The sequence below is a fragment of the Solanum pennellii genome, chromosome 2, assembly GCF_001406875.1.
Source record: "Solanum pennellii chromosome 2, SPENNV200".
Lineage (NCBI taxonomy): Eukaryota > Viridiplantae > Streptophyta > Magnoliopsida > Solanales > Solanaceae > Solanum > Solanum pennellii.
In genome coordinates, this window is record NC_028638.1 from 50848830 (window position 1) to 50866262 (window position 17433).

At 35.1% G+C, this 17433-nt stretch overlaps 3 protein-coding genes across 3 annotated transcripts; 1 reads left to right on the forward strand and 2 right to left on the reverse strand.

Annotated features, from left to right (window-relative positions):
* Positions 1–767: 767 nt before the first annotated feature.
* On the forward strand, positions 768–10199 carry LOC107011362 (vacuolar protein sorting-associated protein 35A-like). Its single transcript, XM_015210829.2, has 22 exons — positions 768–1032; positions 1116–1212; positions 1312–1435; positions 3159–3344; positions 3489–3576; positions 3775–3831; positions 3930–4019; positions 4123–4245; positions 5031–5105; positions 5182–5241; positions 5859–5975; positions 6243–6482; positions 6568–6633; positions 6754–6843; positions 7751–7840; positions 8112–8201; positions 8474–8542; positions 8622–8702; positions 8811–8918; positions 9008–9111; positions 9248–9361; positions 9453–10199. The coding sequence occupies exons 1-22, from the start codon at positions 940–942 to the stop codon at positions 9661–9663; spliced, it is 2373 nt and encodes a 790-aa protein (XP_015066315.1). The 5' UTR covers positions 768–939; the 3' UTR covers positions 9664–10199.
* Positions 10200–10336: 137 nt separating this feature from the next.
* On the reverse strand, positions 10337–11809 carry LOC107011363 (ubiquitin-conjugating enzyme E2 10-like). The gene is made up of 4 exons (XM_015210830.2): positions 11444–11809; positions 11222–11349; positions 11050–11154; positions 10337–10771 (listed from the first exon to the last, which is right to left on the reverse strand). The coding sequence occupies exons 1-4, from the start codon at positions 11511–11513 to the stop codon at positions 10628–10630; spliced, it is 447 nt and encodes a 148-aa protein (XP_015066316.1). The 5' UTR covers positions 11514–11809; the 3' UTR covers positions 10337–10627.
* A 1408-nt stretch (positions 11810–13217) lies between these two features.
* LOC107011022 (rac-like GTP-binding protein RHO1) lies at positions 13218–16574 on the reverse strand. Its single transcript, XM_015210335.2, has 7 exons — positions 15976–16574; positions 15140–15227; positions 14911–15020; positions 14766–14829; positions 13916–13980; positions 13747–13812; positions 13218–13654 (listed from the first exon to the last, which is right to left on the reverse strand). Exons 1-7 carry the CDS (start codon positions 16072–16074, stop codon positions 13553–13555), a joined length of 594 nt encoding a protein of 197 aa, XP_015065821.1. The 5' UTR covers positions 16075–16574; the 3' UTR covers positions 13218–13552.
* Between the last annotated feature and the right edge of the window lie 859 nt (positions 16575–17433).

Here is a 17433-nt window from a genome sequence, read left to right on the forward strand (position 1 = left end):
TATCGATCCTTCCCCATATTTAAGAAAAAAAAATAATTACTCTGATTAAATAAGGAGGAAATTTCAAAAATAGCTAATACTAGAAATATTATCCTATAAAATAGTTATATTTTGGTTAAATTACGAGTTGTAGCTACATGTTAGATCAGGGGAGAGAGGTGAGCGAGATTAAGAAAGAAAAAAGAGAGATGAGGGAGAAGAGAAAGACGAAATGTACTTGTACATCTGTTACATAATTATATATGCATAACTAGTATGTATATGTATCAATTATATTGCATTTGTATATTTCATGAATAATTGTATACATGTAATTAGTATCTGTATGCATTAACGAAATGCAATTTATATAAAAAAATAAATAGATAATATCAGTGAAAACAACTGTATCAATTTAACATTTTCTATCACTCAAAATACTTTATATATTTGAGAGAGAAGAGAGAAAATAATTACAAAATCCTTAACTAGAGCTATACTTGTGATTCTTTTAAAGTATAATAGTGTATTATAAGTATATATTAGATGTTTGCTTAATTAGATAATTTTGTTATTATTATACCCCTACAATACAATTAATATGATCTTTTTGAAGTTTAAACAAATATAAGATGTAGTTTTATTTTTCAAGAGTCTAATTTATATGATAAAAGGGTAAAATAATAAAATAAAGTAATTTATTAATTATTTCTTAATTACCATGTGTAAAATAGAAAGCCATCTAATATGAGAGGGGGTGAGTAATAATATAAACAAAAAGAAAAGTAAATTTGACTCCTGACAAGAAGAAGGAAAAATTAGAAATCGGTCTTAACGTTTAACAGAGTTCACAATCAATCTTGGAATTGCACGACCACTCCAATACAGAGAAGGATCCTCACTAGCAGTTGCAGCAAAAGCAAACTCCAAATCTCCCAAATTTACCAGGAACGATCCAATATGATAACTAATGGAGTCGAAGACGAAGAGAAGTGGCTTGCCGCTGGGATCGCCGGCCTTCAGCAGAACGCATTTTACATGCATCGCGCTCTTGTATATCCTCAAAGCCTCTAATTCAATTTTTCATGTTAAATTGAGATTTTTGGTGTTCAAAACCCCTAATTTTGAGTTTTCAGGACTCGAACAATCTGAAAGATGCATTGAAATACTCGGCTCAGATGCTCTCGGAGCTCCGAACTTCCAAGCTTTCTCCTCACAAATACTATGAACTATGTAAGTTGTTTTCACTGATCCGATCTGCTCGTACTGTATAAGTTGGAACTCGAAGATCCTTTAACTGCAGTATTGGAATTGTGCTCTTTGATTTGTTAGATATGCGCGCATTTGATGAATTGAGGAAATTAGAGATCTTCTTCAGAGAGGAGACAAATCGTGGCTGCTCCATCGTTGAGTTGTATGAGCTCGTGCAGCACGCTGGCAATATTTTGCCTAGATTGTAAGTTGTTATGGTGATTCACTTGTATGTTCCTATGTTACTCCTATTTCTGAAAGCTTAATTATGGAAGGATAGGAACTCAAGATGTTCTGTAGGGAGTTCTAATCCAGTTTGGAATGTAAACCCTGTATAATTTTGTTTTCCAATTGGTATGAAGTGAAGTATGCAAATTAGGCTGAAGCTTTGTGAGACACTACATAGTCTTCACAAGGACAGATTCAAACATATAGTTTTTTCTTTTTAATCCTATTTTAAGTATTCCATACTGCTGTTCGGTCATCAATGGAATCTTATTTTACTGGTAAAAAATAATTTGCTTAAACTTGTAGTCTTAATATAAATATTTAATCTGCTAACACCATAGATTTAGAACCAGAATGGGTTAGTCAATTGGGTTTCAACCTACATTGGTGAAGGAAGAGGCGACCAGTTGGACATTTCGGTCCTTACAACTCAGAGTATCATTAGACTAGCTGGAAAACCAAATTCCACAAACAACACTTCCACATTAAGCAAAGAAGTAACTACATTTGACTAAACCTCATAAGGTGTTCACCACGAGGAGGACCTGGTCGAGTAATGACTTCACCACAACTTGGGAAGCAAGAGACATTGGTCTTACTACCAATCACATGATTGTATTCTGGTCCATTTGACTCGTAACACTAAAGTGCTTTTGACCTTCTGGTTGTTTTCTTTTAAACTGTTCACTGACATCTGTCTCTATGTTTTGTTTAGCACTAAAGTTGACTGCAAGTTTCACTGCCCTAGAAGCTCAGGAACTGAGTATCTGCTTGAAGTTGCATTTAGAGTATTTCTAACTGGAAAACGTCCATTATAGATATGAATTTTTAGGAAAGCAAGCATATGGTAATTAGCAATAGGCCAGTATCTTTTTACAAAGTAAACTTAGCAAATCTTTTGTGAATTGGTGATTGCTTTTCATACTGGGAAGAATTTGTAGGTATTATGCTTGCTTTGCAGTACTTATAGATGGCAACTGGAACAGGAGGTTGTTACAAGTATAGCTGAAGACCTCAAGTTTCCTGTCCAGGGACGCTGAGATACTGTCCCAAATTTGCGTTATACATTTTCTTTTCTTGATAAAGTAACATTTTGTTGATATCCTGGGGAAATGAAACCTTGTTCCACGTAGTATACCAAAAAGTAGGGAACCTATATCATTACTAGTATAATAGGACTGGTTGCTTTCAAGATGATGATACAAAATGGTGGAATGCTTATAAGGACACTTGATACCTTTGTACCTTTACTTTTTCGGTTACGTACCTTGAATAAAACGAAATGCTAATACTGTTATAAGGAACTTGATTTCATTATTCCTGTGATCTTGAGTTAAGAGAATTGAAATGCACTCAGATTGGTGTTACTAGTATACAAGTCACTGGCACCCAAGGGTGTGGCCTAGTGGTCAATGAAGTGGATCAAGAACCATGAGGTCTCGGGTTCAAATCCCAGAAAGACAAAAAACTAGGTGATTTATTTCTAGCCTTGGTGGACAAACTCCGGTACCTATCGTGGGTGGTAGGTAGCAACTATCCCGCGGAATTAGTCAAGATGGGCGCAAGCTGCCCGAATACCACAGTTATCAAGAAAAAAAGTATAGAAGACACTGGTTGCCTTCTAAATCTTATGCTAATTCTGTTCTTATATCATTTGCATGTCTGTATTCAGGTTTTCATACCTGCTTTTTCTTCCTTAGGTATCTCCTTTGTACAGTGGGTTCAGTGTACATTAAATCAAAGGAGGCTCCTGCCAAGGATATTCTCAAAGATCTGGTGGAAATGTGCCGTAGCATACAACATCCATTACGTGGTCTCTTCCTAAGGAGTTACCTTTCACAAGTCAGTAGGGATAAATTGCCTGATATAGGATCTGAATATGAAGGGTAAGGGCATCACCAAGCTACTTTATCATTGGCTTTAATTATTAGATGGGTCACCTAGCAATGGTCAAGTTGCAAAAGGTGCTCTGTAAAAAAATTCACAAAATGAACATTTAGTTGGATACCCCTGACATGCTGTATCCACAGGGATGCTGACACTGTCATGGATGCAGTAGAATTCGTGCTCCAAAATTTCACAGAAATGAACAAACTTTGGGTGCGAATGCAACATCAGGTTGGTTCAAATGTCTGTGAATGCTGTAATTTCTCTCATACTTTGACATGAATAATGCCACAACGCCTGCATGTCATGAAGGTAAAAGAAAATTATGAAGGGATACTTTGTGGTCATGCAGGTGTTTTAATGCTTCTGAATGATAATACTCTTTGCTGATCATGAGTTGAGGGTTGCATCGGGCTTTCTGGTCTGCAGGGACATGCACGGGAAAAGGAAAAACGTGAAAAAGAAAGGAGCGAGCTTCGCGATCTTGTAATGAGCTGTTATTTAAGCATCATTACTAGCAACTGAAATTAGCAACGGATGTGCGCACTTATGTGAGGATTTCGTTTTGCTCTTATATTTGGTAGGTGGGGAAGAACCTGCATGTTCTAGGTCAAATTGAGGGCATTGACCTTGATTTGTACAAAGATATGGTGCTTCCAAGAGTTTTAGAGCAGGTATTTGCCTCTGGTGGCTGACTGGCCCGTTCAGTTTATTGTACTTGAGCCAAGAACAAATAATCGATATTCTAATTTGTGGTGTACCTCATGTTATCTCCAGGTTGTCAATTGTAAAGATGAGATTGCACAGGGATATTTGATGGATTGCATCATTCAAGTCTTCCCTGATGAGTACCACTTACAAACTCTTGAAACATTACTTGGTGCTTGCCCCCAGTTTCAGGTATGCCAGCTTGTTCAATCATAAAATGGGATTTTCCTCAACTTCAATATCAAACAGTAGAAGCAAAAATGTCATGCCTGGTGGGATCCCAGGGGCGTGACAATGGTTTACCGTCTGCAAGAATGTTTAAGATACTATTAAACCAAAATATTGGTTACGGAGGCATGACATAATGCACTTCTTTTCTAATGCTAGAAGATAGGCTGTCAACTTAAGAGATTAGGTATGCAAAAGTTTGATATTCTTTTATCTATTGAAAAAAAAATTTAAGACCAGATCTGCATCACTTATGTTCAATCATAAAATGGGATTTTCCTCAACTGCAATATCAAACAGTAGAAGAAAATGTCATGCCTGGTGGGATCCCAGGGGTGTGACAATGGTTTACCGTCTGCAAGAATGTTTAAGATTCTAGTAAACCAAAATATTGGTTACAGAGGCATGAAATAATGCACTTCTTTTCTAATGCTAGAAGATAGGCTGTCAACTTAAGAGGATTAGGTATGCAAAAGTTTGATATTCTTTTGAACTGTTTTTTTTTTTTTTTTTTGAACTGGAAAAGTTTGATATTCTTTTATCTATTAAAAGAAGATCTAAGACAGATCTGCATCACTTATGTACCCATATTAAAGCGAACTCTTGCTACTTGTAAACTATATCTGTGACAGTTCTAAATAGTAGACAATCAATGGTTCTTTATTGTCGGAACTTACATTTGCTATGTCAATTGTGTTATCAGATCAATCCTATGTCTTTATTAAAAAGTTATGTCTTTTTGTTTTCAGCCATCTGTTGATATCAAGACAGTGCTTGCTCGTCTGATGGAAAGGCTTTCGAACTATGCTGCTTTAAGTGCAGAAGTTAGTTACAAATTCAAACTTCTCTGGAATAAGAGATTTTTATGCCTTCCGGTTTCTGAATAATTTCTTCCTGCAGGTTTTACCTGAGTTCTTCCAGGTTGAAGCTTTCGCAAAACTTAATAGTGCCATAGGCAAGGTAATTGAGATTAATATTCTTAAATATATTAAAACTGCTTTATGGGTTCTGGAATGCTTTGAGAAGAAACTTTTTTTGTATCGTGGATTTTCTACCTCCACCTTATAGGGATTAGTGGATATTGCTTGAAGTTTTAGAATTTCAATAAGAGATACTTACTGACCAGCAACTATTGCATTCTCCCTTGTAGGAGATTTAGATAAATCTATGAAACAAGTATTTTCATAGCTTCGTAGCAGAAAGTTCCATTCAGAAAGATTATTGTTTGTCACGGTAAAGATTGATCATACTTTATTCATGACCAGATGATTTCTGATCTGTTCTCCATTTGGGATATTTGACCAGAAAGTGTTCCAAGACATTCTTGATTGTTTCATCTTTGCTTGAATAAAGAACAATACTGTTGCTTTCTGAAGGAATTATCTGGTTCTCATAAAACAAAAACTTAACGTAAAAGCTGTTTGAAGTGCACGGTAAACAGATTCTTAAATCATATTAAATTACAGAATTGAAGTCATTGCACCAAGGTTTTTCCTACTGATCGTAATGAACTTTAGCTATGTATTTCTTTGATTATGATGATGTGCTCCATTATGCCTGTCTCTCTGTTGGTGCAGGTGATAGAGGCTCAAGAAGACATGCCTATTGCCGGAGTGGTGACATTGTATTCATCCCTTTTGACATTTTCTCTTCATGTCCACCCTGATCGCCTTGATTATGTAGATCAGATTCTGGTAGGATTCTCTCTTTCTCAATAACTAGTTGCTATACGCTCTATGGTTTTACGTTTTGTGTTTTCCAAATAAGTGTATCACACTTATTAGTCTGATGCTTTTTTTGGATCCAAAGTGAATATGTGAAATTTATAAGACGGTACACTAAAACAAGATATGTTGAAGTTGAAACTTTTCATCCTTTGAAATCTATGTCTATTTAGACGATTTTCTGGCCTGCCTGGTTCATGTGGAACCTGTAACGATCACACTCTTATTCACTTGCAGGGTGCATGTGTACAGAAACTTTCTGGAAAAGGAAAGCTCAAAGACAACAAAGCAACAAAACAGATAGTGGCCCTACTAAGTGCTCCTCTGGAGAAGTATAAGGATATAGATACTGCACTAAAGCTGTCAAATTATCCTCGTCTTATGGAGAATCTTGACGATTCAACTAGTAAAGAGATGGCTAATGTTTTAGTACAAAATATTTTGAAAAATAAGACTTGCATTTCAACTGCTGAAAAGGTTTGATTCTAGTTAATTTTGTGTACTTCAATTTATTGCTTACAAATGTTACCCATTTGTTTCTACGAATTACTTGTCTTATCAGGTTGAGGCACTTTTTGAGTTAATGAAAGCACTAATTCGAGATTTGGATGAGGGTGTTGATGATGAGGTGGACTGGAAACTCTGTGCTTGCATAAAAGTTCCTTAGTTCTTTCTTATATTTTCCTTTCATCACATATTTAAAATTAGTTTGTGCTGTGCCTTCAATTCTTTATCCTCCAATTTTCAGCTTGATGAAGATGATTTCCAGGAAGAGCAGAATTCTGTTGCGCAGCTTATTCAAATGCTTCACAATGACGATCCTGAAGAGATGCTGAAGGTAATTATGATTTACTTTCTTTTGAATTACTTGTATACTCCTTTTATGGATTAATTACTAGCTCTTGCAAGAGAAGACAGTAATATTCCCTATTACCCTCTAAGTTTATCAGAGAGATAAATAGGAATGAGCTCTTGAGTTTTGACATTAGTTGCAACTTGTATGTGATGAATTGGATGTATGTATAATGATCTACTGTAGTGTTAAGTTTTCACTTTATTGTGAAGGAGGAAAAACAAAATAAGAAAATGATGAAAAGTCACTGCCAACACTAGGGAAGAACTTTAAGATGATCATGATTTGCTAGTCTTATCTTTTCAATTGGTGGATGATTTTACAGAAATTAGAAAGAAAAAAGACGTCAAACACATAATAGTCTTGACTATGTGTCCCAGATTAGTCTGTATTGTAAACATATAAAAGTAAGTATAAGAAATAATTAAATAAAAACATTGGCATTTCCATTTGATTAAAATTTGAAGGTAACATTATTAGAAGTGTGAATCTCCAGCATATCCTTAATGCTAAGGAATACAACAATTGCAGTTTCCAAAAAAAAAAAAAAAAACAATATATGAAGTGTGAATCAGTTGCTGTAACATGTGCTTTCTGTGTGAGCTATCTTCAGGACAGTATGCAGGGTCCATCTTTTGTGGACTCTGCAACTTCTCAGCCTTGTATCACAAACTGAGCTTGTAACCAAAGTGAACAGCTCCTGCCTCTTGGCTCTGGAGTTATCCCCATTTTCTTTTATATGATTGTTTTTGCTCAAGCAAAGCATGCATCTGGTGATAATGTTGTATGGTTTGTTTCTATGTGGCTACAGTGTTTGTTTTTGTAGTTGTATAAAAAAGGTGTTGTTTTCTTGCTTCAAGTTCATATAGTTTGCTATTTCATTGAATTGCAGATTATTTGTGCTGTGAAGAAGCACATTTTGACAGGAGGGCCAAAGAGACTTCCTTTTACCGTCCCTCCCCTTATTTTCAACTCACTAAAGGTTTGAATCTGCAACTTAAGGGCTAGAAGAGGAGGCTGGTGCTCAAATTCCTTTATTTTTCTTAGTGCAAAGCTGATGAAGGGGACTTGTTCATATGTAGCATGTCGGGATGATCCTTCACCTATGGAACTACTCACTCTAAGAACAATAAATATTATATATTATCCCCCGTTGGTCCCCATTAAAGAGAATAAAGAGAGGATTGAGTTTCTTCGCAAATAAAATTTTCCTACTTTTGTTGCACTGCTGATGTATTTTCTTTTGTTTCTAGTTTGTTAGGCGACTACATAGTCATGATGAAAATGTTCCTGAGGAAGAGTCATCTGCTATGCCTAAGAAATTCTTTCAGATTCTGAATCAGGTATGCTAACATAACGAGGATGCTACGTTATCAGTGTAAATCTTGTTATGTGAGTTGCGTTGTCAAGACTGGTAACTCATTGCAGTTGAACCTGTTAAGACACACCTCTATTATCTGCAGAAGAAGAAGAGAAAAAGTTTCAGCTTTTCTTATTCTTCTATTCCTTCCATTATTTAGCTTCCCTTCCTTCATTTGCAGTAATTCGTACAATTCTATAATACTCGTGAATGTTCTGAGGTATTTCCGTTACTTATAAGCTACCCTTGGTTTAGATTATTGAGGCGCTCTCAATTGTTCCTGTACCTGAACTAGCACTGAAGCTGTACCTGGAGTGTGCTGAGGTACTGGATTTTCCTTCAAACTGTGGAAGATAATTTGTGTTTTTTTTTTTACTGACAAGCAGTTGTCTGTGTTGCTCAGGCTGCCAATGACTCTGACATAGAGCCTGTTGCCTATGAATTTTTCACTCAAGCTTATATACTATATGAAGAAGAAATTTCGGTATTATTTTATTGTGTCTCGATTTATATTATGGAATTCCTGGCCTGCTACATGTTTGCCTGAAAGCTTTAGTTGATTTTTCTAATGTTAATTCAATTTTTTTGGCAGGACTCCAAAGCACAGGTGACTGCAATACACTTGATAATAGGAACTCTTCAGAGAATGCACATCTTTGGTGTTGAGAACAGGGACACGTTAACGCACAAGGCTACAGGGGTAATTATCTTAGCATCTCCTATTTCCTTTTGCTGAGTTTAATCTATTACAAATTAATTATAATCACTGTTGCCCTTTTCACCCTCCAGTACTCTGCAAAGCTCTTGAAGAAACCTGATCAATGTAGAGCTGTGTATGCTTGTTCGCATCTTTTCTGGGTTGACGATCAGGACAACATCAAGGATGGAGAAAGGTTCATAGCTGTGCCTTGCGTATTTAGGGGATAAAATATACATTCAAATATGCTATGTCTCTTTGGAGTTCCTTTTAGTTTCATGCTTTTCTGCGGCCATCTTCTTATGTGTTACTTATTTCCCCTATTGATTCAGGGTTTTGCTTTGCTTAAAGCGGGCCTTAAGAATTGCAAATGCTGCTCAACAAATGTCCAATGCAACCCGAGGCAGCAGTGGATCTGTCTTGCTCTTTATAGAAATTCTAAACAAGTAAAACCAACTCTTCATTCCTGTTTTTTTTACCTTCTCAACTACTGTTCTTTTGGAAGTCAATTTTACAAGAGAATCGTTTGTACAACAGGTATCTGTATTTCTTTGAGAAGGGGGTCTCACAAATTAATGTTGCCTCCGTCCAGAGCCTGATTGAGCTAATCACAACTGAAATGCAAAGTGAAAATACAACAGCAGATCCTGCAGCAGATGCCTTCTTCGCAAGCACCTTGCGATACATCCAGTTCCAGAAGGATAAAGGTGGTGCAGTTGGGGAGAAATTCGAGTCCATCAACTCATAATCAAATAGCATTTCTCAAAGGAATTACGTTCTTGGTGTCACAGAAGCAGAACATTTTTCTTACAAAGTACAAAATTGATTCCTTTTCAACTTGCTCTAGAGAAAAATGCATTTGACAACGGACTAGCAGAAGCAGCTGAAAAGATGCATATATCCTGACTACACCCCTACGCGGTATATCCTAATAAAGATTGTTATTGTTGTAACAATTTGCTCTCCAGCTATGACTTCCGAGTGCCTGCCACTGTTACTTTTTTTTTTTTTTTTTGGTGGAGAGTAGGTTTTCTTTTGAGGTGGAAGAGACAAGGAGTGGAGAAGTAGTTCATTAATTTGTAGTTCAGAAATGTGATTATGACGAGTACTAGAATAATTTGTCCTTCAGTTTTGTATAACATGTTCTGTCCCATTTAACCTTTTGCTTAAACATTTCGCAGACTACCAATAACTTTTAAACAGATATTGCTCTAATGGTTATTGGAGCAATCTTTTGGTGGAAAATATGATATCATAAGGAACCAAGGAAGTCATTCATTTGAACCAATCAGTTCTGTTTACATATTTTCTATATGAACATGTTTGTCTAGAAAAACATCACACGCATTTCTCTCTATAAGACCTTAAGATTATTCAGTGGTCAATAAGAAATTATTTTGAAGCAGAAAGAAGAAACAGTGTAGTTCAACAACTATTTAGACTTTAATTTAAGAAGGAATTCTTGTGAGAGAATCCTACTTCCAAACTCAATCATGTACATATGACTTGAAGGAAAGGATTATATGCATCATCAAGTTGAGTACAATTCTCTTGTTGAATAACAGAAAAAATAAAATCACCCTTTTTATTTAAAACGAATCCCGATAATATAAATACATCCAACCGTCACTGAATTCTCATTTTCATAGAGCAAAAGTTCTCCTGAACATATTATACATTGCTTGTAGCAATAATTTTGTGTTTGTTGAGACTCAGTTCATGGCATACTTTTGAGTCCAACTACGAGCCATTGACTCGTACTTGGTTTTATCAGTCTTGCACATATGAGCAATTTCTGGAACCAGTGGATCATCTGGATTTGGATCTGTTAGCAGTGAACATATGGACAGCAAAACCTGCATCCACAAAACCAACAGCAAATTTAGAAGTTTATACTATATTGTTTTTGCAAGTTACTGGTCTTATTTTCAGGTAACTAGTTCCGTTTATATATGAACAGTTACTTATAGTTATCCTTTATGCGACTTGGATTTTATTTTTATGTTAGCCGGCAACCAAACACTAACTAATGTGTATTCCAACTTTTTATTGTAAAGAAAGTGAACATTTCACCCTTTTGATTCATGAAATAGTAAATCATTGAGGAAAAGGAAGAGCTAGAAAGCAGTAGCACCTTGGATATGGTGAGGGCAGGACTCCATTGATCCTTCAGTATGTCCAAACAAATATTTCCATTATTGTTTATATTTGGATGAAAAACTCTGGTCCTGAAAGCCACCTGTCAATGTTTATGAAAACTTAATATCACCAGTCCCTTTGTGGAAAGTGATCAATTGAAAACATACCTTGGGAGGTTTGAAAGGGTAATCAGGAGGAAAATGGATGGTGACTTGGAAAACACCACCAGCATAAGGGCTATCATTTGGACCAATAATAGTTGCTTGCCAATGAAACATATCCTGAGCTACTGGACCTGAAAAATATTAGTATAACAAATCTTCAAAACGATCTTCTACTTTAAATTTGGGAGAATTCCTCAAATTACTAGTTGTAATATTGGTGTGTACCTGCACTGCATGAAGTGGGAGGGTCTCTTTGCAAGTCTTTTAGCTCCTTTTGAATTCTCCTTGATGCCATTAATAATGAGAGGACTTTAAAAGTTAAAGGAGAGAAAAGATGTTGGTTTTATGAGTTATAGATATCCTCAATAAGTGGTGAAATGGAAGGGTACATATAAAGAAAGGGAAGCTAAGAGAAGAAAAAGAACTTTGTTAAGTGGTCACAAACATTGACATTGTGGTATTAGATTCTGTAGCAGAAAACAGTCTACTCTACAACTTTAAAAAAGAAGAATAGATGATTTTTAGCCTAGTGAAAAAACACAAAAAGATTATTCTTCAGCATAACTTTATTAGGTTTTCCAAACAGACGAAATCCAATTTCAAAACAATTTAAATTTTCCTTGCTAGTTTCCACTTTCCTCATTTTGCATCATTATTGTATATAATATATATTCCTATTTAGTCATCCATTTCTCAAGAAATACTCCGTGCCCACTAATTTTTAACCTAGATTTTTATATTGTTTTCAAATCAAGAAAACTTTAAGTGAAAAAAATCAAATTTAATTATGTCTGTTTTTTTTTTTGGAATCCGAAGAAAACCTAAAATCGCTGCCACAAAGAGCATTCTCACTGAAAACTGGATAAACTCTCACTATATAATAGCCTGTAAACAACACATGAAATCACTCCGTCCAAGTTATTGATGGATATTTACAAGATTTTGTCCGCTTATTGTTGATTGGATGCTTAAAATCGTTATATAAAATATACTCTAGATAAGAGATTTTAATTGATATTGTTTTTAGAAAGGGAGTGGGTGGGGGAGGCATAATTTTATTTAATGGACGCTATAAGTTATTCAAATATTGTGAGGCTACAGAATTTCACTCCATTTTTTTGAGTGAATATACACCTTTCATCCCCACCTTTCTGTACCATTTGCCTAATTTGAATAAAAAAAAAAAAAGACCATACAAGTGCCTGAATCAAACAACTTTAGCTTTATCATTTGGCACCATTACAAGTTACAGGATTACAGCACCCATATATTCCACTATATATATGATTTGCACTATATAAATGGACGTAGAAAAATCACTTGTAATTACTTTACGAGATTTATATGTGTGTAGCAGTTTTTTACGCTGCCAATACCTAAACAAGTTATATTCTTTATCATATATTAGCAGAATCTCGTAATCCAAATATTACTACTACTAAGTCACAGGATCGACACATTTTATTCTCGATTAAAATAGGAATTGTACCTCGCCAGCTAAGAAGAATCTAATCAAACTGTATAATTTGGTATCTGGCAATCAAGTTGCCATGTTTGTAGAGTCAACATTCCCTATTTCATTTAAATTATGTAATGACAATATCATAGGATCTTGGTCAACTAACGTATTTGTTGTCCACGACCATATTATGCAAGTAGTGGATCACCTCGAATTAATTCTGTCCTTTAAGATTTTTACAACTTCACAAACTTATATTCCTTTTCCCTTCTAACATAGAAAAATAGAAATCAAATGAAAGGCAGAAAGGTAGCTTCATGATCAGGCCAAGAAAATAAACAGAATCTACTTCAACCGATATGCCTTTAGGCACACGGCCATACATAACATAGCAAACGATCTTTTTTCCCTTTCTCGTACCATTTACAATAAGAACTTAAGGAAGAAACTGAAAAATTTACGTAGAAGCAAGAGCAGAATGATACTTGAAAGAAGGTAGTAATATATTTGAATGCAATATCTAAAAAGAAATGTTTAATATGTTCAGAGAAATATGATGTCAACATTGCCGGGAAAATTTCCTCTTTTTTTTTCTAATTGGATCATTAGGTCATTAAAATACATATAAAGCAAATCAGAACAGAGAGGGCACAATACAGTGGCCTACGACAAAGGTGCTGTGTGACTAAACAATTAGAGATCACACAGCATTACACAGAAAACCGAGCCACCTGACAATTCAAGAGATCACTAGTAATTTTAAATGAGACATACAACATGGACCTCCTACTTCCTCCGAGACAAATGACAAAGGAATACGAGAGAGAGGTTACAAGGAGAAGTGTGACCAGTAATAACATTGGACCTACTGTTGATCACAAAATAGAACATGCCTTTTGGGACTTCCCCTTCTTTTTCTTCTGCTTGGGTGGCTGGAGCACGACCTTGATAGCGGCATCAAAGACTGCTTTCACGTTCTGCATCAAGGACATTCCAACCACACACTTACCAAGATGCATCTAAAAAGTTACTTCAGCACAAAAATAAGATGCTGCCATAGAAAACATACCTGCTGTGTTTTTGAACTACATTCAATGTAAGCAGGTGCACCAATTGTTTTCCTCAGCTCTTCACCCTAAAAATTGAAACAGGGCTGAGTCAAAATAATAGGGAAAAAAAAGCAAGGTAAAAAAAATTCCAGCAAAGCATCAAAATGAGGAAGAGTAAGTGATCCTTACCTGAGCAGTGGTAATTGGCACAGCACCAGGATGGTCTACGAAGAATTGCTTATCATCCCGAAGATCTGCATCCAAAACAGGTAGAAAGTAGGATAATTAGGCTTTGAGATGCTTGAAAATCGTCAGCAGATAAAAAGAGAAACAAAATAACAACAAATGAAACACAAGTTAGACACAAGTCACACAACACAAGTCATATCTTTCCAGTTCACGCTTGCCCAGTATAGTGAGCAGGGATTGCACTACTCCACACAAGGTGGCGGTTGCATTCAGATTCAAATTCAACTGCCATGCTCCTCCTTGATTTAACTTTAACTTTTAAAAAGAGAGATTAATTCCTATATATCAATTAAGCATTGCATTGATACCTATAGGGAGGAGTTAATTCCTTCAACTCAATCATAAATGAGTACATTGAGCAAAAGCAAAAAGATTACCACATCTACTACCCACAAACCATTCACCAGCTATACCAGATAGAAAGCCCGCCATTCTCTTTATTCTCTCTTCAGCAGTTACCATAAATTTTGTATGAATTACTAAAACCACTTAGATCAATCAATCAATCAATGAACTACACCTTAATCCCAAATCGGTTGGGATCGGGCTATATGAGACATTTAATTTCCATTCTATTTACGCTCACACAACTATAGGTTTCAAAGTTCACTCAACCAAGCAAGTTAGGTCATATGTGCTGAAACATCCTTATATTTCTATCGGACTTGGTTCTTTTTACCACTCAGAATTGAAGAACCAAGAAAAAAGCTTATAGAGACCAATTTGATCATCATCATACGCAGATATATGAAACAAAATAAGATCAGATCACGCTTAACGGAATTCTCACCTAGTTTTGTTCCAACAAGCACTATTGGAACACCGGGGGCATAATGCTTCAATTCAGGAATCCACTGTAAATATATAAACAAAACAAGCTTAGTATAGGAAATAAAAAACTCATCAATGCAATTGAAACAGAATGAGAAGCTCACCTTCTTGGCAACGTTTTCATAGCTGGCTTTACTAATGAGAGAGAATGCCAAAATGAAAACATCAGCTCCACGGTAACTCAGAGGTCTTAACCTGTTGTAATCCTCCTGTCCTGCAATCCATATAAAACTCATCAGGCTCAATAAAATGTGGGAACAGAACTTTTAACATTAGATATATGTATCAAATCAGAAGCTCAGGAGCAAACAAAATGGTGTCTAAAATAGTTACCAGCAGTATCCCACAACCCTAGGTTGACAGTGCTCCCATTGACGACCACATTTGCACTGAAATTGTCGAACACGGTGGGCACATAATCCTGTCAAACATTTCAATTAACAAGAGGAAAACAATTGATGTCGAGTCTTAAAGAACATGACCGAAAACCTTCTCACAGTAAACAAACATATGAAATACTCGAAATGATAACACCACAACTTTCTCCAAATCCACAATGAAGTATAGGCACCAACCAAAGAGGAAAATTAATTTAATGTTCCAAAAATCATCAATTTAACGTAAGAGAGAATTATAATCCTTGGTTTCCTCATACATAGCACAAATTATCACAGATAGGTTGAAAAAAGGCATGTAATAACTTTGCAATAATGGAATAACTCAGCATATAATTACAAAAGGTGGCACAAAGCAGACAAATTTTGAGAACTAAGAAACTTTCTCCAAGAGAACAAAGAAGATGCAATTTTTATCACCTAATAAATTTATAATAAGACATAAATTATGCATAGGTTAAAAAGTGGTCTGAAGCAAACAAACTTGTGAACCTATAAATTTCTCCACGATACCTTCTTTATACCCCATATAGAACTTGAACAACAAAAGAACAAAACCCCACAACCTTGCAAATAAACAAACAACGATTAACTCCCAATGCTCCACTTGGGCTCATTTCAATTCCATTACTCAATAGTTGAAAAAAGAAACAAGAGGCACCAATTTCTTTACAATGAATACCGTCAGAAAATCAATCAATTATTTAATCAAGAACCACATAAACTAAAAAAGATGCATAAGGGAAGAAACTGAGTAAAGAAAAAAATACAAACCGTGGGGAAGGTATTGCTGGTGTAAGAAATCAAGAGACACGTCTTTCCAACGGCACCATCGCCGACGGTAACACATTTGATAAACCTTGAAGCACTCATTTTTCCCGGCTATACAGAAACCAACAATAACCCTCCTCTTTTCAGATCTTCTTGAGAAGACCTGATCCCAGAAAAAATTTAAAAACAAACAAAAAAAGAGATTAAAATGTGGTATGTTGGAGCTTCTTGTTTCCGTTTCTTTTAACCTCTCCAATTCCTTTCAATGTCGTTTCTTCAGAATGGCTTGAAAACCCAGCAGAGAAGAAAATCGAGACATGCCAATGGTGTTCGCTTTGGTTCTCTTGGTGAAACCCTAACCCTAATTCTACGAAAGGGAAAGTTCAGAGAGAATTGTAGAAGAGGGGAAAGGGAGTAAGGTGAATGAAAATGAGAATAGAGAAATGGTAAAGAGAAAATGAGGAGAAATTTAGGGATCCCAGATCTAGAAAGAGAAAGTTTGAGGTAGAGAGAGAAAGGATGAAAATAAATGGGTGTTCATCTCTGTATTTTTTTTCCTTTCTGAGTCAGTATTATAAGTAACCCTTTGTTTTAGCCGGGAAATAATGCCGTTGAAGTTTTCATTCAATTATGTTTCTTTTTGTGGCTATTATTTTCCCTTATTCAAATTCAATTATTTTTTAAATGCCTCGACCATTAAATTTAGCTTTATATGTTAATTAAATGTGGATTTAGCATCTCTTGATTATATGCAAAGATAATTTTTATACCATTATTATAATATTGAATTTTCGTATAATCAAATATAAATTTACTGGCTGTCTTTTCTATTATATATTTATATATTGTCTTATCATTGCTATGATAAATGAGAAAATATTTATCAATTATGAACATAATAAAATTGTCATTTTCAATTCTAAGTATTGAAATAACTGTAGCAACATACTAGGGACATAATTTAAATTCAATAGTCTTTTATGTAAGTAAAGAAAATAGTCAAAATACTTTGTGTCTAATCTTGCCAAGGCCTCTTTTAATTTTCAAATTAAGGCGCGCTCTCACTTTAAACAGAAATCATGATTTTTGTGAGAAAATATAATTTTTGATCCTTTTTTTAAAAAAATAACATCTAATTTATCGTATTAGAATCTAACTTTACATCAGGTAAAGTCTTATATGAAATAACACTTTCTATTAAAAAAAAAATTACATAATTTATATTCAAAATCTATTAATATTTTAGATTCAACCTCATCCATTACACTATATTCTTTCAATGGTAATTCTTCTTTTTATTGCGAAAGGTCCCACAATATCTTTTCTAAAAACAAAAGTAATGGTGAGAGTGTTGTAATTAATTCCCACCAACTAGTTAGTGCCTTGTATCAAAGTAAAAGTAGCTGAAATTCCAAATAATCATTTAAACATTATGAAATTGATTTGCGCTACCTAATCATA